Source organism: Petromyzon marinus, chromosome 33 (assembly GCF_048934315.1).
Source record: "Petromyzon marinus isolate PM22_M1 ecotype Great Lakes invasive population chromosome 33, UKy_Petmar_22M1.pri1.0, whole genome shotgun sequence".
In the NCBI taxonomy this organism is placed as follows: Eukaryota; Metazoa; Chordata; class Hyperoartia; order Petromyzontiformes; family Petromyzontidae; genus Petromyzon; species Petromyzon marinus.
This window is the reverse complement of record NC_133699.1, coordinates 8,441,017-8,468,874: the sequence shown is the minus strand read 5'-3', so window position 1 is coordinate 8,468,874 and position 27,858 is coordinate 8,441,017. Positions and strand designations below refer to the sequence as shown.

Sequence of the window (27,858 nt, the reverse complement as noted above, 5' to 3'; positions counted from 1 at the left end):
CACTCGCGAACAGCACTTGCCTCAACAATTAAAGGCTATGGGGGGGTGATCTTTGTGTACGCGTGTGTAATTTAAACTATGCTGTGCGTGTTTGTGCCTGCGAGAGTATGTGTGTCAAGGCCGTAGCCATGGAGTCAACATTGGGAGGGACCAAATCTTCCAGGGGGTCTAGGGGTCCTCCCCCAGAAAAAAAATCTAAATTTGAAAACTCATCTCCTGCCTAAAATATAAAAAAAATTCACGAACACATGGGATGGACTTTTTTTTTTTACAATAATGTCTAAGAGTATTATATTACATTGCTCTGTTTTTTTTTCCTTTTTGACCTTTTCTTGCTTCATTGTATGTAATGGCATAGATTAGGGATTAATAAAGTACAACCATAACCACAACCATATAAACATAAATCTATCTTATAACAATATATCCCGCCCAATATTTGAATATTGGGGGGGGGATGTTTCGTAATTATAATATATTAATTATAATATATATTGGGGGGGGGGATGTGTCCCCCCCCCCAATATATATTATATATATTATATATTGGGGGGGGGGATGTGTCCCCCCCCCATATATATTATAATTACGGCCTTGATGTGTGTGTGTGTATGTTTCTGTCTATGTCCGTGTAAAGTGTTCAAGCTGGCCATTGTGCGTTCCGAATAGAAACACCCCGTTCTGCTTGGCCCGGTGAAAGAGTCAGGTCGACGAACGGTGAACTCTCTCGCACTCACGCACCCCACATCTCTCACCTTCGCACTCTCGCGCTGTCTCACTGGATCTCATTAGGAGCAGTTCGTGGTACAACGTCTGGAGAGAGAGAACATTGAGATTCACCAGCCCCACCGAATGTTCCAAGCAAAATTACTTTTTATATATATAAAAAAACACAAGTCATCCACGAGTCGGTGTATTTCGGCATGCGATGATTTGCAATACATTGATAATAATACTCTTTGGTTCTTTCGGTAAAGTCACGTAGGTATAAAATAAAATAAATCACGACGTTTCGGGCGCAACACAAGCGTCCATCATCAGGTGGGAAAGCATGATCTGCTGCTGAGACAGACTATTTTAAAAGGTTTGAAATGGGTGTAGCTCTCTACAAGAGCGAGCGATTCAGGTGCGGCAGCGGCAGCGCAATGTTACGAGTTGACATTATTATCAATGTCAACATTATTATCAATGTCAACATTATTATCAATGTCAACATTATTATCAATGTCAACATTATTATCAATGTCAACTCGTAACACTGCCGCTGCCGCTGCGCCACGGGAATCGCTCGCTCTCGTAGAGAGAGGACAACTCAGAGGCGCCACGAGGAGGACGTACATACGAGCTGGAAGGCAGCAAGCAGCAGCAGCAGCTACGCGGTGAGCTACCGACAACAATTGCCCACGCTCTGCGGTCCTCTATTTATAAAGGTGTTATCAGCAGGAGGAAACCCACACGTGCTGGGGGCCCACACTCTATCCCATACAGACTTTATCCAGCAGTGGATTGATCTAGGTGTATAAATTGTACTATTGTTGTTTCATAGTTATCATTATCACCAATAATTTCATTATTTGTTTTTATATAGATACTGTATGTAAATATGACACTAATCTTGAGTGAGGTAACTGTGTCTGAAACCATGCATCATATACAGTGAAGGAAAAAAGTATTTTATCCCCTGCTGATTTTGTACGTTTGCCCACTGACAAAGAATGATCAGTCTATAATTTTAAGGGTAGGTTTATTTGAACAGTGAGAGACAGAATAACAACAACAAAAATCCAGAAAAACGCATGTCAAAAATGTTATAAATTCATTTGCATTTTAATGAGGGAAATAAGTTTTTGACCCCCTCTCAATCAGAAAGATTTCTGGCTCCCAGGTGTATTTTATACAGGTAACGAGCTGAGATTAGAAGCACACTCTTAAAGGGAGTGCTCCTAATCTCAGCTTGTTACCTGTATAAAATACACCTGTCCACAGAAGCAATCAATCAATCAATCAGATTCCAAACTTTCCACCATGGCCAAGACCAAAGAACTCTCCAAGGATGTCAGGGACAAGATTGTAGACCTACACAAGGCTGGAATGGGCTACAAGACCATTGCCAAGCAGCTTGGTGAGAAGGTGACAACAGTTGGTGCGATTATTCGCAAATGCAAGAAACACAAAAGAACTGCCAATCTCCCTCGGCCTGGGGCTCTATGCAAGATCTCACCTCGTGGAATTGCAATGATCATGAGAACGGTGACGAATCAGCCCAGAACTACACGGGAGGATCTTGTCAATGATCTCAAGGCAGCTGGGACCATAGTCACGAAGAAAACAATTGGTAACACACTACGCCGTGAAGGACTGAAATCCTGCAGCGCCCGCAAGGTTCTCCTGCTCAAGAAAGCACATATACATGCACGTCTGAAGTTTGCCAATGAACATCTGAATGATTCAGAGGACAACTGGGTGAAAGTGTTATGGTCAGGTGAGACCAAAATGTAGCTCTTTGGCATCAACTCAACTCGCCGTGTTTGGAGGAGGAAGAATGCTGCCTATGACCCCAAGAACACCATCCCCACCGTCAAACATGGAGGTGGAAACATTATGCTTTGGGGGTGTTTTTCTGCTAAGGGACAGGACAACTTCATCGCATCAAAGGAACGATGGACGGGGCCATGTACCGTCAAATCTTGGGTGAGAACCTCCTTCCCTCAGCCAGTTAATTGAAAATGGGTCGTGGATGGGTATTCCAGCATGACAATGGCCCAAAACACACGGCCAAGGCAACAAAGGAGTGGGTCAAGAAGAAGCACATAAAGGTCCTGGAGTAGCCTAGCCAGTCTCCAGACCTTAATCCCATTGAAAATCTGTGGAGGGAGCTGAAGGTTCGAGTTGCCAAACGTCAGCCTCGAAACCTTAATGACTTGGAGAAGATCTGCAAAGAGGAGTGGGACAAAATCCCTCCTGAGATGTGTGCAAACCTGGTGGCCAACTACAAGAAACGTCTGACCTCTGTGATTGCCAACCAGGGGTTTGCCACCAAGTACTAAGTCACGTTTTGCAGAGGGGTCAAATACTTATTTCCCTCATTAAAATGCAAATCAATTTATAACATTTTTGACATGCGTTTTTCTGGATTTTGTTGTTGTTATTCTGTCTCTCACTGTTCAAATAAACCTACCATTAAAATTATAGACTGGTCATTTCTTTGTCAGTGGGCAAACGTACAAAATCAGCAGGGGATCAACTACTTTTTTTCCCTCACTGTTCTATTAATTTTCCCAACTCATGACGAGAATATACAGCACGCATTTTAACAAGCAGGCAAGCCAACTGCAAACCCGGGGAATTCTGATATTAGACAGAAACCCTGAGCTGTGAGACTGTGTGCAGGGGAAATTGATTTTGTCATAAACGTTGGCATTTTACGGAACAAAATGTTATTTACCAGCATCCTTCAATTATATTACACTGGCACGTTGAGTCGAATAATCCGCTCGTGGACGTCCTGATGATATTGCAGAGAAAGAAATCACGATTTATACGTACCGTGAGCGCCAGTGTATTAGTGTTAATATGCACATTTAGTCCTGGATGTGTGCAATCATTCTATTCTTGAGTGTGATGGCAATTTGCTCGGGATCTACAATGAATGCCAATGTCGAGCTCTGCTAGCCACGAGAGGGCTTCATTAGAGAGAGTTGGTGTCGTGTTGCTATTCCTCCGTTGAAGGAGCACAAACCGCAGTGGTTTAGTGGGATAATAACACCGGGCTGCAAAAAAGTTTAATTCCAAGCACGTTGCTGTATCCGCAGAGGCAAGTGATAATCACCATTTACCCATGATCAAATTCACTGCTGGATGGAGGCCTTCCCAAATACGTCGCTATCTCTCACGGTGTTTATTTTTGTTTGTTCGTATCGTGATGTAACGATCCGTCCAGCACCAAAGCGCGAGCCGATTTCATCGCTCCATCTCTCCCCGATTGAGCGTCCACTCGAACGCGTTCCGTTCCTTGGCTGCCAGGCCTCCTCTGGCCATGACGTGTCCCCGCCTGCAGGCCGCTCGACTTTGGTTCGCAGTTTTAACGATGTGTTCAACTCGCGTGCGCATTGAAAATTACGCACGTGCAGAGGTGTCTTCAACAGCAAACCAAATGGAATTTCCCAGCATTCCTGCGCGTGTCAATGTGACACCGACGTTCTGGCGCACGTGCTACCACACAGACACGTGACCGATCGCCTGCTTTATGTTTTTTTGCTTCCTTTAATCAGATTTATTGACGAAAGAAAAAACGGAACAAAAGATGAAAAGTGGGCAAAGAAGCGTGGAGAGGCGCGCCCTTGGGACTTGCACTTCGAGACAGGAAGAGGAGCACGTGGATTTTATGCATGCATGTTGAACAAAACAAAAACTCACAATGCATATTATCCTCGCATTTTATTGCAAAAAATAGCAGATTACTTCGAGTGCTCCGAGTACGGAGATGATTATGAGAAGTGCAGGAAAATGACAGCTCTCTTATTTTCAATTGCAGAGCAATAAGTCATCGGACTCGCGATGATGATTATTAGTGAACACTGTATTTATGTATGTTGAACTTCTTTCGCACCGTACGTATCCAACCGTGCTAATCGGATGACGTTCGCCCTGGAGACGGAGCGTCGAAATCAATCACTTCGTGTTCTACCGTCGTGGGGGAGGAAAAAAAATGAAACTTGCTTGCATGTTCGTGAGGTGCGAATCTAAAGCAGTGGGACGGCGAGGTAGGTTATTGACCTGCCTGTGGGAGGCTTTGAGTGCTGACTGTCCACGAGCGTTTTCCGTGGGTTTACCACCAGGCCCAAATAAATAAATTGAGAGCAACAACAACAAAAAAAATCGATATTTGCCGTGATATGTTGTGAGTGTGTGTCTGCGTGCGTGCGTGTTCGCGCGCTTGTCTTTGTGCGAGGGAATGCGCGGGTGTGTTTGCTAACAGCACTTGTCCCAATAGTCGGTGTGGGCTATACGGGGGATTTTTACGTCTTTGTGTGCGCAGCCGGTAGGGTTGCGGTTGGCGCGCTGCGCTTCGAAACCCGGCGACCCGAGTTCGAGTCCCCCTCACGGCCAATAGCAGTGGCGATTATCTGAACCGGTTCTGGGCCTCCCCTCGGTCGACTCAGCCTCAATTGAGTAGCTGGTGCGGGATGTAAACGTCCCCCCTCGTGTGCCGCGCCGGCCTTCATAGGTGCTCGCTAACAGCACTTGGCCCAACAGTCTGCTAAAGGCTATACGGGGGTTCTTTGTTTGTTGTTGTTGGTAGACGTTGCGTGAGCTTGTGAAGGAATGGGCGCATCCCGCGCCAAAGCAAAAAAAATGAAAACACTCCATTCTCCCACTAGTACCCTCGGGACCTCCGCTCGATCGATGTTTCCCCTCCAAAGAAGAAGATGAAGGAGATCGCACAGGTGCAGACCAGCGGATTAGCAACGGTTGGCTACGTACGGTGCGATAGACTTTCGACATACATAACATCCCCGCTTCCTTTCCTTTGAACTGCTTCTTGCGATTGTTTTTTTCGTCCTTCGCCCGCACCTCCCACACGTCCGATCGGCACGGTTGGTTACGTACGGTGCGAAAGAAGTTCAACAACATATGAACATTCACTTCGCGTGTGCGTGCATGGACGTGGGACCGATTTGGTTTTGCGTTCAGCGCTAGATACTTTGAAAAAAAAAACGCCCCACTCCTGCTCTTAATAACACCGCTTGCCACCAAATAATTAATCAGACAGTTTGCGTTGAGGGGGTAAAAAATTCCCCCCCTCTCTCTCCCCAACAACAGCAACAGTTTACATCGATAATGCGCCCATAACCTCACAGCGACAGGGGACGCGGCCGCCGAGGGTGGCGCGTTCGCCCCCTTGCTGCAGAGGTTCACGGTTCGGGTCGCGGTGGCCGCCCCGATTAATTCTGCGGGCGTTATAACCGCCTGCTTGCACATTGGGCGTTAAAGAACCCGTGGCGTCAATCGTTGTCACATTTCAAATATTACCCGCAAATGATTCGGCAGTGATTTAGGAGTATTGCTAACCACCGCACCCTCCATACTGCCAATAAACGCGCGAGACATTGTGAGACCCAAAGGAGGGAATGGAAGCTACCGAGCAAGGAATGTTCAAGTTTCACGTTCGTGTCCTTTTCACCACGCAGGCAAGACCTCCACGAGACTCGCATGATAGTCCCATTTGCAAGAGTCACTTGGACTACACAAACTGACAAAAGCGAAACAAAATGTTTAAATGACAACTGTGTCTATCACACGGGGACTACAAATGTTGCCAAAGCATGATTCCGCGTAGCAGCAAATCGACTCGCGCTACCATAACCGAGCAACAGAAACATTAAACGCGAAATAGATGTCTAGTGCGATAATAGGGTTATCCCCTTTTTTCTGGCAACAAAACAGGTGTTTAGATGTTAAAACACCAAACTGAAACCTTTTACAAGGAATCATGCCTGCATTAAGCACAATGCTTGTGGTCAAAATGCAAACAAAAAACACACTCTGATACTATATGCATTGTCTTTGAAACTGATTGGTCCACTCCAGAGACAGCTTTCTTTTGAGCCTCGTCTCAAACGGTGTTAGACCAGAGGATGCCAAAAGGCGAACAGCCCAAAGACAACGCACGATCAGAGTAATGAGAGCTGGGGGTGAGCAGCTCCATCATGGGACCTCCTTTGCCAGTACCAAAATATGATAATAGGGTTTTCCCCTTTTTTTCTGGCAACAAAACAGGTGTTAAAAAAAGGTTTCAATTTGGTGTTTTAACATCTTAACACCTGTTTAAGACGGATGTGATAAACCATTTCGGGTCTTAATTGATTGTTCACGCTTACGGTGGCTTTCAGACCGCATCCATTATTTTCGTCTCCCTTCTCTTTTCCGAACATAGATGGACTCGTCCATCTGAACAAACTGCCGAATCGCTCTCCGTGGTGCTAACGTTTAAAAAAAAACGCTACTTTTTCAAATGTTCTTGCTGTGGTTTTCACACCTGATGATGATTGCTTGTGTTGCAGTCGAAACGTCGTGAGAATTTTATTGTTTTATATATTTTTTATTTATTATGTTATTGTTTCCCTTCTACGTGGTGACTTTACCGAAAGAACCAAGAATATAGACGGGGGTCTGTGACCGATGCGAATGCGAGAAGGCAAGGTGCTAAAACAGGGTGCCCAAAGCATGGGGTTGAAAACAAAGGAAAGGAACGGAGTAGAGGCCTGAAATCAGAGGCAGATTTGACCACAGATGGATTTGCCTGGGGAGGGAATTCTTAAAATTCGTTTGACGTCAGACACAAGGATCTGGTTAGGGATCAGCAGGATAAGGTCACGAGAGATAAATCGCAGGAGAGAGAACATTTGTATCATCTTTCGAGGTATTTTGCTTGAGTAATCCATGGCTGTACATGACCAACATGACGATGAGCATGTCCAATCTCGGCAGAGAAGGATCTCGGAAGCCAGGCTGACTTGAACCTGGCTATCTGGATTGGTGAGCATCATGCATGGCAGGTTGGTATAGGAAGGATACTTGGTCGGCATCAGTGCAGTTTAACTCTACTTCTATGGCTCCCGTGTGTTGTATATGCTGGGTTTTGAAAATTCGATGAAAATAATAAAATATAAATTAAAATTTGAAAAAATACGTAATCATCCAAAATTATGTTAATTGCTGCAGTTGTGCATATAAATTATGCTAATTCGAGAGATAATCATATTAATTTCTGTGAGTGTATGCGATTATGCTAATGTTCACAGTTATTATAATTAGGCTAAACCTCGTTGTCGAGGGGAGTATTATCAATCGGAATAAGACAATTGTTTGTATGAAGTTATGCAGGTGTACTGTAAGTATGCCAGATTAAACTCAGCTTCGTTGTCTAGGTTTGTATTATCGATCCGTATAATATAATTATTCTCGCTTTAACATTTACTGATTATGTATTAGTGTTCATGTCAGGTCTCCAAATTCAAATCTCAACGCAGGATACAGTTCTTATAAGCAAGATTATTATGCATGAACTCAGGAAAGAAACACTCAACACAGTACTCCAGGAGATGTTCCCCTCATTGATTAATAAATTTAACCCTCAATGGTCGTTTGTTAACTGGGTAGCAGTACAATCGATTATTCCTCAGAGTACGCGAGCATACACGACGAGAGGAAAAGTCCATAAAAATGCATGCAACCATATTCATACGAAGGGCAATAAAGAAACATGTCCCGAAGGCAAGAGTAGTTATCAATTAATTCGTTTGTAAGATTATGCAATTGAAAAGAAAAAAACGAACGACTAAAATACTTCTAAATGACCGTATCTACATAACTCAATGGGCAGCAATGTTCTTCACGATCAGTTGATATTTAATGCACCACCTTGGAATGGCAACCCTTCTTGAAACACAAAGATACTTTTTTGGAACAATATTATTTGTCCCGGTATGCGTGTTGTGTGTCTTCTTTGCCACTTGTTCAATTATCGCCGGGCGATGCGTCGTGAGGGTGTGGGTGTGGGGGAGGGTCATACAAACGACTTAATTGCTTTTTCTTGTTCGGGGCGTCGGCTTAGCTGCCCGTCCGCTGGCAGATACAGGCTCTTTCCACTGCTGGAGTAGCTGCATCGGCACGTTGCTTGTCCTTGAAGATGCTCGATCGCGCTCGCCGCTGGTCCGCTGACACTCTTGCTCACGGGCGGCTGTTCAGGCTCTTTCCCCTGCTGGATGAGCCGAGTCGGCACAACGCTTGTCCGCTGGCAGCTGGCACCCTTGCTTGGTTGCGCTGGTTGCGCTGGTTGCGCGCTCTCTCCTGCTGCGTGCTCTCCCGCGGTGGACGATTGCTTTCGTCGCTCGTCACTCTTTCTCTCGGGCTGCGGCTGCTGCTGGGAGCTGGCACTCGATGTAGAATAAAACTCTTTAGCGATACTTCGTCTTTCAGCTCTGAACTCACACTCGGTGACACATCGCTACTCTGCAGGCCTCGCCATCCTCGGTTGATTGCGGGGCCCACCCCGGAGCCTGCCGCTTGCGGTACTCTTCTGTCGCTCGCCGAGCTGTCCCTTGTCGAGATGAATTGACGAGATGAATTGTCGAGCTGAATTGTCGAGCCGAATTGTGGATGTCGTGCAGCTGTTTATATCCGAAATATCTCCCCTCTGCGCGTCTCTTGCGAGAGGATAAAAAACAGATGCTCACTCCGTCATGTTCTTTCACAAAGGACCGGCACTTTCTTTGATCTCGCTCTGCGTTGTGGAGGGGGGTACGTGTGTCCGTGTGTGTGTCATTCATCAAGTCATCTTTTCATCCGTGGATGCACAGATGCCCCCTGCAATAAATAGTAATTTCCCTCGCTCTGGCATCATTCTTTGCTATCCCGTGCTGCGGGAAGACAAAGACGGCCGGGAGGCTCCTTTCCTATGGAACACAGTCTATCTTTGCTGTGTAAGCTCGACCCATTTCGCCTAATTTCCTCTGGGCAACCCTCGGTTTAATACGGCACAAATATTATTTGGTTTATGTTTCCTAAGATTTGTGATTCATTGTCATCACGACGCATTTCCTAGGGTTTATTAATTTTCGTCCCCCCCGTCTGTATCCGGGGATCGGTGCTGTTATGCTTGAGTTATTATTTACTTTAATTTTTTTGTCTTGAGTTTTAGAGCTAAGTTTCTTGACTGTTGGAATTCATGTTCCTTGGTTTTTGTAAGGTCATGTAACGGCAAGATGTAATATAATTTAAGGTGAATAACGTTAGCATTAATATTATGTGTGACCCGCTATGTGGATTGTAGTCTGGTTTTTTCGTTCTTCTGTTGATTAAAACTTGCCTGCCCGGTTTTCGTCTGATGTGTGTTTGTTCTATTGTTTGTGGTGATGAGATGTCTCGATTGGCCCCTTCCTTCGCGGGAGGGGGGGGAGGGTGTGTGTCTTTTTTAATTTGACTTTATGACTGACCCTTTACGTTGGTGGGAGGGGAGGGTGTCATTATCCTTGCGAGAGTGACAAGACAGCTGCTGGAAAAGGGGGGGGGGGGGTTCGTTTGTTTGTGCTCCCAGCGACCCCGCGAGTGATACAAAAAAAATCGGCAAAATCATTATTAATATCAAAAACAAAAATGGAAAAAGGCCTATATACAACACGTGGCTACACTTCCTCCCTTCACAAATCCGCACCGACCACGAACCGCCATCGTGCAGGGGAGACCGTCCAGCAGTGGATTAACAGGGCTGTCAACTATTAACTGATTTTAATTTAGGAGGCCTTCATTCAGCAGTGGATAGATGATGGCTACTGCTGCTGCTGATGATGATGATGATTAAAGTGGGGTAACACGACGCTAACAAGATGATAATACATCTCAGTGGGACACGTCCTGGCTGCGGGACAAAGTTCCGCGAGGCAACACGTGGCCCTGTGCACACACGGCGGCGGCATGGACAAGACACGTGCATCATGAGTTCCGCTGTTTATTTCCGTACACGAGTCATATATCAAACACAGTCTCTAGTGGGGCTGTGGAACTCACTCACGCACGTATACAATTGATGTCTATTTATACACCGCCGTGTAATAAATAGCGAATCGTACAACGTTCTCGCTATACCCAGATATGTGGTTCTCACGGAGTGCTTCCCCGGGTCGCTGGTAGACTGTGGCAGGCGCAGTCACGGCGATAGGTGGACTAGATGTGGTGTGCCGGGCGGACGACCTGCACGGACTCGATGGAAGTGAATCTCTGGTTGGACCACGGGTTCCAAAATATCAATTTACCACGCTTCGTTTTGTATCGAGTTTCCCCCCCCAGTTTGTCTACTTACAAATAGAAATGTAAGGCGTTACAGTGTTACACGCTAAACGCGCCTAATGATTGGTAAACACGTCACGCGTTACTCTGTGCGTTCTCTGTATCACGTTTGACATAAAGACAAAGATCCCCCGTATAGCCTTATCAAACTGTTGGGGAAAGTGTTGTCATCGAGCACCTATGATGGCCGACACCGCACACGAAGGGGTGGGTGGCCAACATCATGCCCGGCCGCCTCTGTCTCCCCAGTATCAATGTTCACACATCGCACCAGGTACTAATTTTAGTCAGAGTCGACGTAGGCGAGGCCCAGGAGCGTTTCAGATAATCGTCACTGGCGTTGGCCCTGAATCGAACTCGGGTCCACCGAGTTCATAGCACAGTGCGCTAACCACTGCGCCACCGCTCCCCGGCACGCGCACGCACGCACGCCGACACACCACGCAGAAACAACCCCCAACCTCGTCCCTCTCGCTCCATAGACGGTCACGCGCACGACCCCAGAAGCCGAGCGCTCTCCCCTTCGTCCGCACGCTTGCCTCCTCTCGGTGTCGCCGCCGCCTCCTCCTCCTCGATGTGCCACGTGGAGCCGTCCCTAGCGGCCCGGCCCCTGTGCCTCTCGATGAGGCGGCGGTGGCGAACGTTGGCCGCCCACGTCTCCCATCGCGGCTTGAACACCAGGGCGATGCTGCCGAGCAGCACGAGCGATGTGAACGACGCGAGGGCTCCCACACACGCCCAGCGGCGCTGCCAATCCGACATTGAGCCGGAGCCGGAGTCGAACTCAGCGCCGGCGGGAACGCGGGCGGTGGATCGGCGTTGAGCCATCGTCACCTCGCGGCGGCGGAGGAGCGCGGTCGGAGGTCCGAGAGATATGAGCGGCAGCGGTGGCGTGAGATGCTGCTGGGCTGCTCGATGTTCGACTCTCGGATGTTGGAGTTGCCGTTCGTTCTGTTGGCGCTGGTGCTGTTGTGAGTGTTGCGGATGAGGATGCGGTTGTGACTGCTGCTGCTGGTGTCGCTGCTGCTGTTGTAGCAGTAACAGTTGGTGCTGTTGTTGTGGTTGTTGTTGTTGTTTTGGCGGTGGTTGTTGCTGTTGTTTTTGTGGTGGTTGGTGGCTGGGTGTTTGAGATGTGAATGTTGTCAGCGGAGAGACGCGTGGTTGCTGGCAGCCACGCGTGGAAGTCGTGACCTCGCGCGGGGAACTGGGGTTAGAATGACACAAACAACGAATGCTCGTCATCACAAGGCCATCACAACACAATCGCAACACAAAATGCCATCATTGCGACATAGCAACGTGAAATGCCGTCAAGGTCAGTCTACTCCGGTTTACTCCCACATTCTGCTCTTTGTGATTAGTTTGCTGTCCTTCCCACGCACCTCAGATTCTGCACGGTTGGCTACGTACGGTGCAAAAGACGTTCAGCATACACACACACACTTACATTTAGCAAACGCTCATTAATGACATGGGACATGCAACCGAATGGAGTAGGACTCTCTTTTAAATAAAAAAAACAGCCGTAAGGCTTCGGGAAAGGGAATTATCACTGTTATTATTATGATGATGATGAAGAAAATTGATGGATTCGAGCGGGATAGATCCGCTGAACGAGATCATGACCAGCTTGACGAGACTCGTGGCGTAATGGTATAGCCAAAGGAGAGAGCGCATCTAAGGGGCCGTGGGAGATGGAGCGATGATCATGGTTGACGTGCAAGCAGCAGTGAGGTGGATGATTGAAGCAGCACTGGAGAACGAGCGGATGGCAACTGCGTCGGTGGGACTTCAGCCGGCAGTGAATAGACAATGACTGATGATTGTGATGATCTAATCAAATGTGAGACGGATTTAGAAGAAAAAAAAAACTCTGACCGGTTACAGATGATATATAATGGGTAAACAGTCAACGTGTCTCCTGCACATACAATCCATCTTTCAGCATACAAAAAAAACTAAAGCATTTCTCACATGACTCATCAGCCGCACGCCCTTTCTGGGAGTACATATCAGCAGCATTGATTCAGGATAAGCAATCAATGCTGCTGGATTTCTGTACTACCAGACGGCCGTTGTGTAAGAAATACTTTTTTTTATCGTTGTGTAAGAAGATACTTGTATTTGTTTACGCGGAGAGACCGATTATATGTGAATGAGACATTGAGCTAATATCTAAACTCCTTTCCGTCTCGTTTTCCCTGTCTTCCTCACGTCTGCCTCAATTAAAATCCTCTCGTTCGCCCATTTTGCGCTCCACTAAATTGGGTTAATTTATGTCACGCGTGCGCGCGGGCAGTGATTGTGAGGAATCATCCCAAAGCCATCATCATCGTCATCATCACTCGCTCGGTTAAACCGCGGCTCTGTCTCCAATTCTCTCGCTTGTTGCCGAATGGGGCGCGCGCCGTGTTCATTAATTTGGGGTGGAACGGGCGGGGACCCGGGGGGTGGCGAGGATGAGGATTGGGGAGGGGCTGGCAGGGGCTATAACAATGCGCAATATATCGTTGTGTCAAATGTGTTGGGATACGTGCAGTCAGTGTGATGTGTGTAATAAGAACAAATACAATCAACGCATTTTTCAATGACGATCAAGCCTTTTATATATATATAAACAATAGGCGACGTTTGGGGCAATGGCCGTTCTTTAGCGCACAGACAAAAAGGCCGGATGGGGGTGTTGGCCACCCACTGCCCTCGTGTGCCGAGCCGGCCTTCAAAGGCGCACGCGAACAGCACTTGCCATAAGAGTCTGTAAAGGGGCAGCAGTGTTTTTGTTTGCATAATTGAAATGTGCATGTTGTAAGCGCACGGCCATACACGAAGACAAAGATCCCCCGTATAGCCTGCGACAGCTCACTGGGGCAAGTGCTGTTCGCGAGCACTTATGAATGTCGGCATGGCATACGAGGTTGTGGGTGGCCAGCCACACACAAACCCACACACGTGCATACCCGGGCGTGGAGCAGGGATCTTCGCGGGGAGGACACCCCGACTCGCCGGGGCCCCCCACGACACACGGAGAGCCGTGTCCGGGGCAGAGAGGTTGATCCCCCGTGCTGGTGGTCGTAGTAGTGGTGGTGGTGGTGGTCGTGGTGGTGGTGTCCGTGTTACAGCGGTGGGCACCTGTACACACGCGTTTGTGGCAGGTAGAACACGCTGTGAGTGTCGGGACGGGCGAGTGGATGGACGAGCGAGTGGGTTCATGAGTGAGTAATTGGGTAGGCGAGTGAGCTCGTGGGCGGATGAGTGGGTGGGTAAGTGGGTAGGTGGGTCAGCGGGCGGATAGATGATGAATAAGTGTGCAAATGGGTGCGTGAGCGTGGGTAGGTTCGAAGTGGAGCGGTTAGCTCCAAAACCAGTGACAATTATCTGAACCGGTCCTCGGCCTCCCCTAGGTCGACTCAGCCTCAAATGAGTACCTGTTGCAGTGTGTAAATGTCGCCACTGGGGAGACAAAGGCGCCTGGGTGTGGTGCTAGCTAACAGCACTTGCCCCAACAGTCTGTGAAGGTAATATGGGAGGATCTTTGTCTTCGTAGGTTCGTCAGCTTGTGGGTGAATGAGCGGATAAGCGAATGCGTGAGTGTGTAGGTTAATGGGTGGGTGACTGAGTCGGTGATTGGATAGGTGGGTGAGTGAGTGAGAGAAAGAGTCGAGTAGTAAGAGCGTGAGTCGTTATCTCCGTCCAGTCAGTGGATGGGCTATTGAGGGAGGCAGTGAGCGAGTGATTGGGTGGAGGTGAGTGAGCGTGTGGGTGAGTCGGGTACGAGAACAGCGCGCGCGTGCGTGCGAGCAAGCGAGCGCGTATGAATTAGTGAATGGATGTACATATCGTGTGGATGGGTTCATGAATTGGTTACAATGCACAAGTCGGTGGGTGACTCAGAGAACGAGAGTTGAAGCATATATATTTTTGTAACCATCTCAATGAGATGGATATTCGTTCCAAATAGAAGTGAGGTTTTTGTTTGTTATGTTAATGTCAGTCGCTGTGCCGTACAGCGGAAAACAAAGCCTCGTCTTCGTGTTTCATCTGTTCACGTCCGGCTATACACCACACATGAATCAGCATCAGAGTATTTAATTATCCTGGAGGAATCCGATGAGCTATGAAGCTCTTTTTTTCACAGATGTCCAGTAGGGAGGAGCACGCGGTTAGAACGTTGTAACAACAATCAATACAAAAACACGATAGCGTGCAAAGTACGGGAAAGGTAAACATATCGCTTAACAAATAAACAAATAAAACGAAACATTTTTTTCATCTTACCAGGTAGAGCCCACTGAGCTTTTAGCTTCTATTTTCAGAAACGACCTGGCCATAAATTATATCTCAACTAAGTGGCATATCAAGTGGAAATTTATAGCACGGGAACTCGTCACCACAATCATTATCACAATCTTCATCACAATCAGCATCATCACAATCATCATCATCATCATAACCGTCATCACCATAAGCATCACAATCATTATCATCACAATCTTCATCACAATCATCATCATCACAATCATCACAATCATCATCATATGCATTATCACCACAATCATCCCAATCATCACATCCACGCGTGGGTGTTGCGCGACTGTTGGTGGATCACGTAATGGCCCTTTCTTCATACCACAACAAATCATGTATGTGCTATGAAGGGCCATTGCCCGAAACGTTGCTCAAAATATATTTCATATTATTTGTGCCTTTTCGGTAAAGTCACGTAGATAGGTTCAAAGAAAATAACAAAAAACTATGACGTTTCGATCGCAAGAAAAGCGTTCGTCATCTTTGAACCCCATCTACGTGACTTTACCGAAAAGACACAAATAACATTCATTAATGCAGTCACGAAAGCTGTAAGGCAAGATAAAAATATATTTATTTATTTACTTTAAAGCCCACACTGCTGTAAGCGAATATGCTGAGCGTTTCGTTTAAACATTCAGATTAGTCGCTTATCATGTTTCGTTGCTGCTGTTGTAAGGGCAGTGCTGCTAAGTGTGTTATTGTTATTGTTTCGTTGTCGTGTTATCTCTCTCCCGCGCTTTGTGGTTCACACCGTCGGTGGTGAGAGGCAAAGATAGTAACAAAGAGAGTAACAAAGAGAGTAACAGTGCCCAGCGCGTTATCGCGCGAAGCACGAATTCAATTAACACAGCCCCCCCCCCAACAGCCCCTCCCCCCAACAGCCCCCGCAGCCCCCGCAGCTCCCCCCCAAGTCCCCCCGCAGCCCCTCCCCCCAACAGCCCCCGCTGCCCCCCAACAGCCCCCGCTGCCCCTCCCCCCAACAGCCCCCACACCCCCACCCCCACGCGTGTATCAATTAAAGCAAAGCGAGAGTGGGGAGGGTGGGGAACCACGAGTGAGAGCACCGCGCAGAGGGCACCGCGCAGAGAGCACCGCGCAGAGGGCACCGCGCAGAGGGCAGAGGGCACCGCGCAGAGGGCACCGCGCAGAGGGCACCGCGCAGAGGGCACCGCGCAGAGGGCACCGCGCAGAGGGCACCGCGCAGAGGGCACCGCGCAGAGGGCACGCACGCCGGCGTCTCTGCACGTTGTCCGCGTGTGTGTGCTTGGGGGCAGCCTGGTGGGGAGCCCGTGGGGAGCGGTAGTGTAGCGGTTAGCGCGCCGCGCTACGGACCCGGCAGGCTCCCGAGTTCGATTTCCCGCCCAAGGCCAACAACACCCAGTGACGATTAATTTAACCGGTCCTGGGATTCTCGTAGGTCGACTCAGCCTCAAATGAGTACCTGACGGGGTGTGTAAAAACATCGCCACTGGGGAGACAAAGGCGGCCGGGCGTAGTGCTGGCCACCCACCCTCTCGTGTACCACAGTGCCGATCCTGGTCATTGCTACTCGCTTACAGCACTTGCCCCAACAGTTTGTAATGGCTCTATACGTGAATCCACGGTTCTCATTGTGAGAGATAGAGAGGATGACACACAGAGGTAGAGAGGGTGACAGAGGTTGTAGGAAAGAGAAACAGAAATAATTCATGAGTGGGAGAGGAGAGGCAGAGCGAGAGAGCGTGAGTCACTGAGAGAGACATTCAGCGAGAAAGAGATGGAGAGAGTTGGCGAGAGAATGGTGATAGAGAGAGACCGAGTGGATGAGATAGCGACAGTAAGAGAGAGTGTGACAGAGAGACAGAGTCGGCGAGAGAGACAGATATATATAGATAGTGGGCGAGAGAATGGTGATAGAGAGAGAGACCGAGTGGATGAGATAGCGACAGAAAGAGAGAGTGTGACAGAGAGACAGAGTCGGCGAGAGAGACAGAGATATATAGATAGTGGGCGAGAGAATGGTGATAGAGAGAGACCGAGTGTATGAGATAGCGACAGAGAGACAGAGTAGGCGAGGGAGACAGAGAGATATAGATAGTGGGCGAGAGAATGGTGATAGAGACCGAGTGGATGAGATAGCGACAGTAAGAGAGAGTGTGACAGAGAGACAGAGTAGGCGAGAGAAACAGAGAGATATAGATAGTGGGCGAGAGAATGGTGATAGAGAGAGAGACCGAGTGGATGAGATAGCGACAGAGAGACAGAGTAGGCGAGAGAGACAGAGAGATATAGATAGTGGGCGAGAGAATGGTGATAGAGAGAGAGACCGAGTGGATGAGATAGCGACAGAAAGACACAGTGTGAAAGAGAGACAGAGTAGGCGAGAGAGACAGAGAGATATAGATAGTGGGCGAGAGAATGGTGATATAGAGAGAGACCGAGTGGATGAGATAGCGACAGAGAGACAGAGTAGGCGAGAGAGACAGAGAGATATAGATAGTGGGCGAGAGAATGGTGATAGAGAGAGAGACCGAGTGGATGAGATAGCGACAGAAAGACAGAGTGTGAAAGAGAGACAGAGTAGGCGAGAGAGACAGAGATATATAGATAGTGGGCGAGAGAATGGTGATAGAGAGACCGAGTGGATGAGATAGCGACAGAAAGAGAGAGTGTGACAGAGAGACAGAGTAGGCGAGAGAGACAGAGAGATATAGATAGTGGGCGAGAGAATGGTGATAGAGAGAGAGACCGAGTGGATGAGATAGCGACAGAAAGACAGAGTGTGACAGAGAGACAGAGTAGGCGAGAGAGACAGAGAGATATAGATAGTGGGCGAGGGAATGGTGATAGAGAGAGAGACCGAGTGGATGAGATAGCGACAGAAAGACAGAGTGTGACAGAGAGACAGAGTAGGCGAGAGAGACAGAGAGATATAGATAGTGGGCGAGAGAATGGTGATAGAGAGAGAGACCGAGTGGATGAGATAGCGACAGAAAGACAGAGTGTGACAGAGAGACAGATTAGGCGAGAGAGACAGAGAGATATAGATAGTGGGCGAGAGAATGGTGATAGAGAGAGAGAGACCGAGTGGATGAGATAGCGACAGAGAGACAGAGTAGGCGAGAGAGACAGAGAGATATAGATAGTGGGCGAGAGAATGGTGATAGAGAGAGAGACCGAGTGGATGAGATAGCGACAGAAAGACAGAGTGTGACAGAGAGACAGAGTAGGCGAGAGAGACAGAGAGATATAGATAGTGGGCGAGGGAATGGTGATAGAGAGAGAGACCGAGTGGATGAGATAGCGACAGAAAGACAGAGTGTGACAGAGAGACAGAGTAGGCGAGAGAGACAGAGAGATATAGATAGTGGGCGAGAGAATGGTGATAGAGAGAGAGACCGAGTGGATGAGATAGCGACAGAAAGACAGAGTGTGACAGAGAGACAGATTAGGCGAGAGAGACAGAGAGATATAGATAGTGGGCGAGAGAATGGTGATAGAGAGAGAGAGACCGAGTGGATGAGATAGCGACAGAGAGACAGAGTAGGCGAGAGAGACAGAGAGATATAGATAGTGGGCGAGAGAATGGTGATAGAGAGAGACCGAGTGGATGAGATAGCGACAGAAAGACAGAGTGTGACAGAGAGACAGAGTAGGCGAGAGAGACAGAGAGATATAGATAGTGGGCGAGAGAATGGTGATAGAGAGAGAGAGACCGAGTGGATAAGATAGCGACAGAAAGACAGAGTGTTACAGAGAGACAGAGTAGGCGAGAGAGACAGAGAGATATAGATAGTGGGCGAGAGAATGGTGATAGAGAGAGAGAGACCGAGTGGATGAGATAGCGACAGAAAGAGAGAGTGTGACAGAGAGACAGAGTAGGCGAGAGAGACAGAGAGATATAGATAGTGGGCGAGAGAATGGTGATAGAGAACCACATGGTGGGTGCGTGAGACGCGTAGAGAGAGCGAGAAAGAGTGGGCGAGAGAGAGGGTGAAATACATCAGACGGAGAGAGAGAATGAGCGGGCGAGAGAGAGAGAGTGACATAGAGAGACATGGAGGGGTCAATTCTCGCTGCGCTGCCCCCTACCCACATCCCAAGACGCCCATCAATTACAGAAGCACAATCGAGTGTGACGTAGTCTGCGCTCGCGTAATTAACTCCCTCGATGGCGTCACGGTGCAGCGCGGGCAGGCGGAGTCGCCAGAATCGCCGCTCCATCCCTTCGCGTTCATCCCCGTCAGGGTTGCAACGAGGTTGGTTGGCATGGGCCTCGGTGCAGGGAATAAAAAAAAAATAAGCAGCAGGATGGGCAACCAAGACGGAAATTAAAAGTGTGTTACTCTTTGTTTTTTTCGGTAATTCCTGCAGTCACGAAAGCACCAAATCAAGTTAAAGGTGTGTTGTTATTTTTGTTGGTGTTGTTCGGGAAAATGGAAGGAAACGGAAAGACCTCGCAGAAAATGTCTTGACGACGATGACGACGACGTAAGAGAGTGGTGCCAGCAGGTCGTGGCACTAAATGAGCATATTGGCACAATACAGAGTAAAGTGGAAACAAATGACAAAATGTGCAGTGGACACCTACGGGCTATTTGCCCATGATGATGATGATGTTTATCAGGTGGTGCTCAGAGAACTCAAGGGAATGTCGCCCCATCAGAGGCGTGCCACCGCCAAACCAACACCAGCAGCCGCTCCTCATCCTGCTCCTCACCTGGAGTGGGACTCGAACTCAGAGGCCGTGGCCTCCGTGTGTCGCACAGCGCTCCCGTCCAGCCTGGCCGGCACCTGTGTACAAATAGAAACGAGCTCACGAGTCGCTCACAGCTCCGGTGTGGGGAGGCTACAATACTCCACTGCGGGGTTTCCACTCTCAGGTGCATGACGCGTGCAGGTGGATTCAACGATGTCTTGGATTGCGCTGGCAGTGGCTGCATCATCAGTGCTGCTTACTCACACAGAGACCATTACACTCACATCTAGGCGCATAGACTCACAAAGAGACCGAATATATCAAATTGAGACCCACAGACTCATAGCAACCCATCGACTCACGGAGAACGCCATAGATTCACACAGAGACCCAGAGGCTCATAGAGACTCATAGACTCACAAAGAGTCCCACAGCCTTACATAGAGGCCCATAAACTCACATCGAGGTCCTATAGACTTTCATGGGGATCCACAGACTCACACGGAGACCCATATTCTCACACGAAGAAGCACACACACAAAGACATACATACCTGAGTGCTTATTCTTTGGGTCTTTCGGTAAAGTCACGTAAATAAGTTCAAAGAAAAAATAACAAAAATAACAAAAAACTACGACGTTTCGATCACAACACGATCGCTTGTGTTGTGATCGAAACGTCGTAGCCTTTTGTTATTTTTGTAATGTTTTCTTTGATCCTATCTACGTGACTTTACCGAAAGACCCAAAGAATGTGAATTCCTGCTGTCACGAAAGCTTTAAGTCAAGACCTGAGTGCTTCTCAGACGGGAACTAGGAGATGAGTGTACAGCAAGTGGGTTCATGAACCCGTCTGTATGGACGTCTGAGTGTTAAACTCCTTTGCATGCTTTGGGTTCTCCGGGTACTCTGATCTCCTCGCACACAAAGCGAAACTCTCATTAATGGATTTGGCCAAATGTCCCAATGTATCAGCCTGCTGAAAATAAAACACACACACACACTCTTGAGATTCAGCAAGACTCCCAGAATAATAGAAAGTGTACAATTAAGCATTTTTTCTCTGTTGAAAAAAATAACTGTTCCATAAAAATAATAACCGTTTGAAGGGAAAGGGTTCGAAGTTTCCTCAATAATGGACAGAATGGAGGTACCTTGAGCCAAGGACTGGGCAGATGACTAATGAGGAATATCGCTCTTTGATCAATTAAGCATTGGGAAACCCTGTATATTTGTGTATGAATTTTATTCGAGGTGACTGGGTACAACTGAATTATTCACCCGGCGGCCCACCGAGTCAGTTACGCGGCATTCAATAGTAAAAACATTTTTTTTAGCAAAGTACATTGTCTGCTTTGTCCAGCACAGGCGTTAAACATCACGCGACGTCATCCTCGTGATGGGGCCATTGTGTGCCTCTGCAATGATCAGCCTGGATTTCCGGAAAAAAAAAACACCGATCGCGATTTTAAAAATAAAAATCATAGCGGGCCCATCGGTCCCTAAGCAACACGGGTCACGGAGTCGTGCGGGCAAAAAAAGGGGGACACTGGATTTTTCAAGGGTTGTCACCAAATCAACGGTGGTCTTTGAAGTCGAGAGAGGAGGGTGGTACCTGTTCACACAATTCCGGGCAGCGTGAGACTTAAAGAGAGTCACGAATCTAAGACCATGTTGCAGCGGTGAAGTGGTACAAAGGCGAAACAACCCCAAAACTAAATACTCAATACAATTATAACATTGTTCTTAAAGAGAGTGGGGGGGGGGGGGAGCGGGAGTGTATGTAATAAGTGACGTTTCGGGAAATGGCCCTTCTTCATATCGTACAAATAAGAGGCTCGCGTACGCTGCTACTGTTTCCGAAATCCTGCGCCGAAACTGTTGAGTTGGAATATTGGGTTAGAACGTTGGGTTTAGTTGGAGTTGGGTTAGAACTGGGTTGCAATGTTGGGTTTAGTTGGAGCTGGGTTGGAACTGGGTTGCAATGGATGAAAGGCTGGAGAAGAGGCTTCAGAAGGCGTCCTGTGATTACATTGTCTGCGCGACTCTTCTACTGAGTCAAGATGCTTACTCGCAGTGGGAGTTGAGAATTTGTGGAGCGATTTTAATTGGAGTGAACATGTAAAAAAAAGGAAATTGAGAGGATCATTGGCGCGAGAATGATTTGATCACCCTCCAATTACCTCTGTTGACAACGTATTCTGTCAGCAAATCTTGACTCTCTGTAGCTACACGGTCATGAAAGCCTTATGGGGGTCCTGGGGAGATGGGAGCTGATTGAAGCTCGGAGGGAGAGGAGAAGCACAGCTGGGAGAGAGAAGGGGGAGTTGGGGGAAATAGGAGAGAGAAGGAGGAAATGGAATGTAGGGGGAGAGGGGAGCTGGGAAAGAGGCAACAGCAGGAAAAGAGAGAGAGAGAGAGGGGAGAGGTGAGAGAGAGGGGAGGGAGCTGGGATAGAGAAGGGAGCGACGAGAGAGAGAGTGAAAAATATCCGGCAGGGTGCTTGATGTGGGAGCATTCGAATGGGCTGTCGAGGCGCTTCGTTATTGAAGGGGATTTAAGGGCTGGCTCCCTGCTAATGGACTTCGATTGAAGTCGGCAGTGAAAGAGACAGATCGAGTTCATGTGTTCGTACATCTCGACAGTGCGATGCATTTCAAGTGTACGGGAAAATGCACCTCCTGCATAAAAAAAAATACATTACCGATGTAGAGTCCCAGTGTCAAACAATCGCGCGATGAGGGCCTCCTTTCCACGCTGTGTTGACCATACTTCACCACGCTTTGTCGGTGCGGGCTTGTGGTTCATATGTTATGGGCCACCGACGTTAGCCGTCGCCGGGAATAGAGTTAAGGGTTTCAGAACGCGTTGCGCTAACTGCTGCATCACCGTCCCCCCCCCCAAACAAAATCCGTAATCTGTGTATGAGTACACAATACTATATAACATACATGGGACGCGGTAGTGCAGTTGTTATTGCACTGCGCTACGAACCCAGAGACCCGACTATTATTCCGAGTTTACGCTCAATCTAAACCGGTTCTGGTCCTCCCCTAGGTGCCTGGTGCGATGTGGTTATCATCACCACTGAGGGAACAAAAACTGCCGGGGGGTGGTGTTGGTCACCCACCCTTTCGTGTGCCGCTGAGGCCTTCACACGTGCTCGCTAACAGCACTTGGCCTAACAACCCGTTAAAGGCTATAAGAGGCGAGCTTTATCTTTGTATCTATATAACACGAGCACACTGTGTGCGCACCAAACTGCGCGTGTATAACTAGTTTAAATGCTCGTCTCACACAGACAATAGCCCTGCACGTGGCGAGCCATTGACCCACCACGCGCGTTCATCTCGTGACAGCCACGCTCTTTGCACTTTGTGCTGATAGATATCATCATCATCATCATCATCATGAGGCATGATCAATCCCCTGCTGCAGCAAAGAGCCCCCGTGTTGGCTTTAACAGGGCTGTTGGGGAAAGTGCTGTCATTGCAAATTAAAGCGTTCCAGACCTTGTGAGCAGCAGAAGATAGGGAGCGACTTCCTAAATCAAACAGGGCTTCTAGATCACCCAGAGCGTGAGGTCACTGATATTTTGAAAGTGAAATTTGCGTACGGATTCGGGGTCTCTTACCTGCAGCCTCCGCTGGGTCCACAGTAGCCGCCTAAGATATTACATCCTGGATGGCACGGGACGGAGGCAGCTGGCGAGGAGACACGGGGAGACACGGAGGGGGGGCAGAGGGAAAGGGGGCACATGGAAGACACGGAGAGACGCCGTGAGACACGGACAGAGGGAAGGAGACACAGGGGAGCCACGAAGAGACACAGTTAGACGCAGACGGTCAGAGGAAATGTTGTGGATTCACTCTTCAAACACACCGGTTGGCTGAAGAAGTAACTAATTGGCGTTTTGTTAACGTGACACATTTTTTTATTGATTAGCCGTGTCGGGTGGTGGAGGGTTGCGACACATCTATAACAACGCGATCTCATCCAAAACCCTTTATTATGAATGAGGAAAGGAGACATGGGGACATACGAAGAGGCACTGGAAGACGCAGGAGGACAGAGAGGAGACGTTGGGGGACGTGAGAAGGCACCGGGAGACACCGGGAGACACGTTGGGGAGAAACGTTGGGACGCACAGCCAAAGAGACACGAGGAGGCGAGTGGGCGAGATACGGGTAAGGAGACGCGTTCGGGGAAATGTTGAGAGGACATTAAGAGAACCGAGCCGCAGGAGAGGGAGACACTTGGAGCCGCGGAAAGATTGGGAAGTCACGTACAGATGACACGTGGCAGCGGGAGACGCGACATATCTGTAATGGTGAATTGAACCCCATCATTCACTCTGGGTCCACAATTAGCGAGCAAGGGAAATCTCCAGAGTCTCCCGAATTGCGCGGCTAAACACACAGGCACGTGCCCTACTTATCTCTGCATTCAAAATTGTACAGCGGAAGCTGGTATATAAGCACACCTGATATAATAAACAACCAACACAACTCAACACACCCGTCGATAACACTTCCCCAGAAGGAAGCAAATGTATAATCGGTGACGTTTCGAACAATGTGCTTTGAAGAAGGGGGGCATTTCCCGAAACGTCGCCCATGATATGTTTTGTCGTTTTAGGCCACTGCTGTTGACGTATGTGTTCCGTTTAAGACGCCTGACACTACTGATGAGACCCAGAATGTCAAAACCGGACCAGAGTTCACATACAGTTCTTACATCTTGCTTTATATTATCGGTCTGTAAAGCCAAAGGGCCGATTGATTAAAACACGTTTCTATTTATGTGTAGGTACAGAATGGAGTTTTGCTTACGTTTGATAATATAAGCACTGGTTGGTTATATAGAAAAAACACATCCCTACATTGTACTGGTGGGGGGGGATACAAAGGGAGCCCGTTTAATACGAGCACACTTCAGTTATACGCACACGTGGACATGCTCGCAATGGGTGTGCTTATGCCCAGCTTTTGATTAATAATATTGCAAGTGCTAAGGTCGTGCGTTTAATAATGCATTTACTCAGCGAAAATGTGGCATGCAACACTTTGCAGGTCCGTGTTTGTATATACAGTACAGTGTAATCGTGTGCGTGTGTATGTATGTGGAACTTCTTTCGGACCGTTCGGAGCCAACCGTGCTAATCGGAGGTGCTGAAACGCACATTCACGTGTCTGTGATTATCCCACTGCACTGCGGTCCCGGAGAGAGTTCGGTTCTACTCGCGGATATCATCAGCACTGAGCTTGCCTTGGACATATTCTAGGTTTACTCTGCCTCAAATTTGAGTGGACACGTACCCGTTGCGTTAACATCAACACGGCAGAGAGAGAGACAAAGGCGGCCGATTGTGGTGCTTTCATGCCACTCCTCCACCACTCCCCACCCCCCCCCCCCCCCCGTGTACGCCGTGGTGACCTTAATCGGTGCTCGCTAACACCACGTGCGCTCCAGTCTACAAGGCTATACAGATGCTCTTAATCATCTTTCGTCTGTGTATTGTCTTTGTGTCTCACGTGACGTAGTGGTTACCCACACTGCACTTGCGAACCCGGCGATCTGGATTCGATTTCCAGCCACGGCTAACATCAGTGGCGATTGATATGAGAACCGATCCTCTGGCCAAACCACCTCCTCGTGCGTCACGCGGGTCTTAATAGGCGCTCGCTTACCAGCACATGCCTCAACAGTTTCTTTAGAGGCTCTACAGAATATGGGTTGGTGATCTTCTATCATGCCTTCAAAACTTGCCCTTACGGTCTATAATCCAGCACGAGGGATATTTGTCTGTGCATGTAGCAGCTGCTTGTGCAGAATCCATTGAATTGCGGGGGTAGAGAAAACTCGCGCTACTCCGCGTGTGCAATGTGCATACAGCGTAAGCGCACAGCATCGAGTGCACGCACGCACGCACGCTGGAGCGTAGCGCTTCCTCTGTACACAGTCGCGCAGCATGTACGAAACTCATCCACTGACAACTATTCCTTGCATCATCAGCAGCAGCAGCAGCAGCGGCCATGCTCAATTCACTGCTGGATGAAGGCCTCGCCCGCCCCTCTCCCACAAGCTGTCGTCATCACGGTCATGCGTTGTTAATTAATTATCCACCTAGCAGCTGCACGCGAGCTGATTGCATCGCTCCATCTCCTCGGCGGGTGGGCGTCCTCTCTCGGACGCGTTCCGCTCCTTGTTTGCTGCCACTCTGTCATTATTCTTGACCATCGGCGATCATCATCACCGTCGTTATCATTATCATCATAATCATCATCCTCATTATCGTTGCCATTATCATCCCTTCTAGACGTAACGTGCCCTGCTAAAACATTCCCCAATTTACTTTTCTTTTCACGGCTTCGAACAATCGTTACGAGTCCGCCGCGCCCGTAATCTATGTGTTGAACTTAGTTCGCGCCGTACGTAGCCAACCGTGCTAATCGGAGGTGTGGGGGTGAAGCGTGCATCCACAATGCATCGCATCGCGGTGAAGCGACCGCATTAACTTAACGCACCCTTCCATATGAGCACAGCACAAGCGGAAGAACCTCGACGACAGAACATACCACAGCGCCTGCTCTCTCTCTCTCTCTTTGCTTTGCGTACAACCATGTCCACGCAATGTGTCACACCGCCAATAATACACATTCATCCCGAGCAATGCAGTACAATGCAGCGAAACAATGCACGCTCGAACTCCTAGCTAGGTGAACGCAACGACGGACGAAGCAGAGCCGGCGGGTACCTGATGATGTTGATGTTGTTGTTGTGAGCCCCACGCTCACGCAAATCGCCACGAGCCACAACGCACGGACACCCCGCCGGGTGCGCGACTCCAGCATTGCCAAGCCTTCCCGTGACTCGGCCGATGGACAGACGGGGAGAAGAGCCCTGACTCAGGGTGGGCTAAAGCTGGGCGAGAGCCTGCGACTTTAAGAGGGAGAGAGAGGAGTGGGTAGGGGACGAACTAGGAGATGAATCTGTGGTGGATACTATGATGACTCGAGGCTGAATTGACCCCTAGACCCAGAATCAAAATATTGATTTAGACTGGAGGAGAAATCCGATGAGCTGTGAAGCTCTTTTTCACAGATGTCCAGCACGGCGGCTGCTCAGTGCGACGGAGCGTGCGATAGAGGTTGCTAAATTAATGTCCCCTGCTCTAAGCGGCCGATTACATTTATATACGTATGGCTGTGAATATATGTACATGATTGGAGCGCCAAGTAATAATAATTCTAATAATGTAATTGTTATTGCGTATTATTGTTCAACTAATACCGTTGTGTTACGTAACATTGATTGCATTTGTGCAAATTGTACGTAGCCAAGACAGATGATATATATATAGGGTTGTAAGAAAAACAAATCACAGGGACAAATTTAACTCTAGCGTCGAGCTCGCAGGAGATAAGCGATTTGGATTAGCTGTTCCCCGTCCGCCGTTGTGCCCTAGCCCAGCCGAGAACTCCGCTGGCTCCACACACTCACTCGCGCTGCCGTGCAGTAGATATCACAAGACAGAGGTGAACGTAACTACAAGGTGGGGTTTAATTTGCAAATGCATTGCCCCTCCTGCCCTGCAGGAAAACTCGGTAGGTAACCGCCATGCACGCGATGACTATTGTGGCATCGTGGGCCCAGAGCTGTGACAAGAACACAGGGTCCACTAGTTTATATTGTTCATTATTAGTAGGATTTGTTCTTCCTCGATATTTAAATTCAAGCCAATATAAGGGAATCCTTTTTTAAACTTAACTAATAAAATAACCCCTACAGCGGAGTGGAGTCGAAGGGTTAATTACATCTTCACTCACTCATCATATGAGCTAGCGATCTCCCACTGGTCATGCCGATGATGCTGATGTTGCTACTGATGATGATGTTGACGATGATGCTGTTGATGATGATGATGCTGTGAAGGTAGCCAGCAAGCGTGTCCTCGGTTCGCCGCGTCTCGCTCTGTGCGAGCCGCGGCGGCGGTCGCTGTCCGTGGTGCTGGCGTGACGTCAC

At 48.5% G+C, this 27,858-nt stretch overlaps 1 protein-coding gene and 1 long non-coding RNA gene across 2 annotated transcripts; one reads left to right on the top strand and one right to left on the bottom strand.

Annotated features, from left to right (window-relative positions):
* The first annotated feature begins 595 nt into the window (after positions 1 to 595).
* Positions 596 to 4,878, top strand: LOC142929656 (uncharacterized). The gene is made up of 2 exons (XR_012945847.1): positions 596 to 1,379; positions 4,272 to 4,878. It is a non-coding gene; the product is annotated as an uncharacterized LOC142929656 (long non-coding RNA).
* Positions 4,879 to 10,496: 5,618 nt separating this feature from the next.
* LOC116948379 (uncharacterized) lies at positions 10,497 to 27,814 on the bottom strand. Its single transcript, XM_032964997.2, has 5 exons — positions 26,591 to 27,814; positions 23,468 to 23,537; positions 19,856 to 19,929; positions 13,806 to 13,977; positions 10,497 to 12,052 (listed from the first exon to the last, which is right to left on the bottom strand). Exons 1-5 carry the CDS (start codon positions 26,685 to 26,687, stop codon positions 11,335 to 11,337), a joined length of 1,131 nt encoding a protein of 376 aa, XP_032820888.2. The 5' UTR covers positions 26,688 to 27,814; the 3' UTR covers positions 10,497 to 11,334.
* Positions 27,815 to 27,858: the final 44 nt, after the last annotated feature.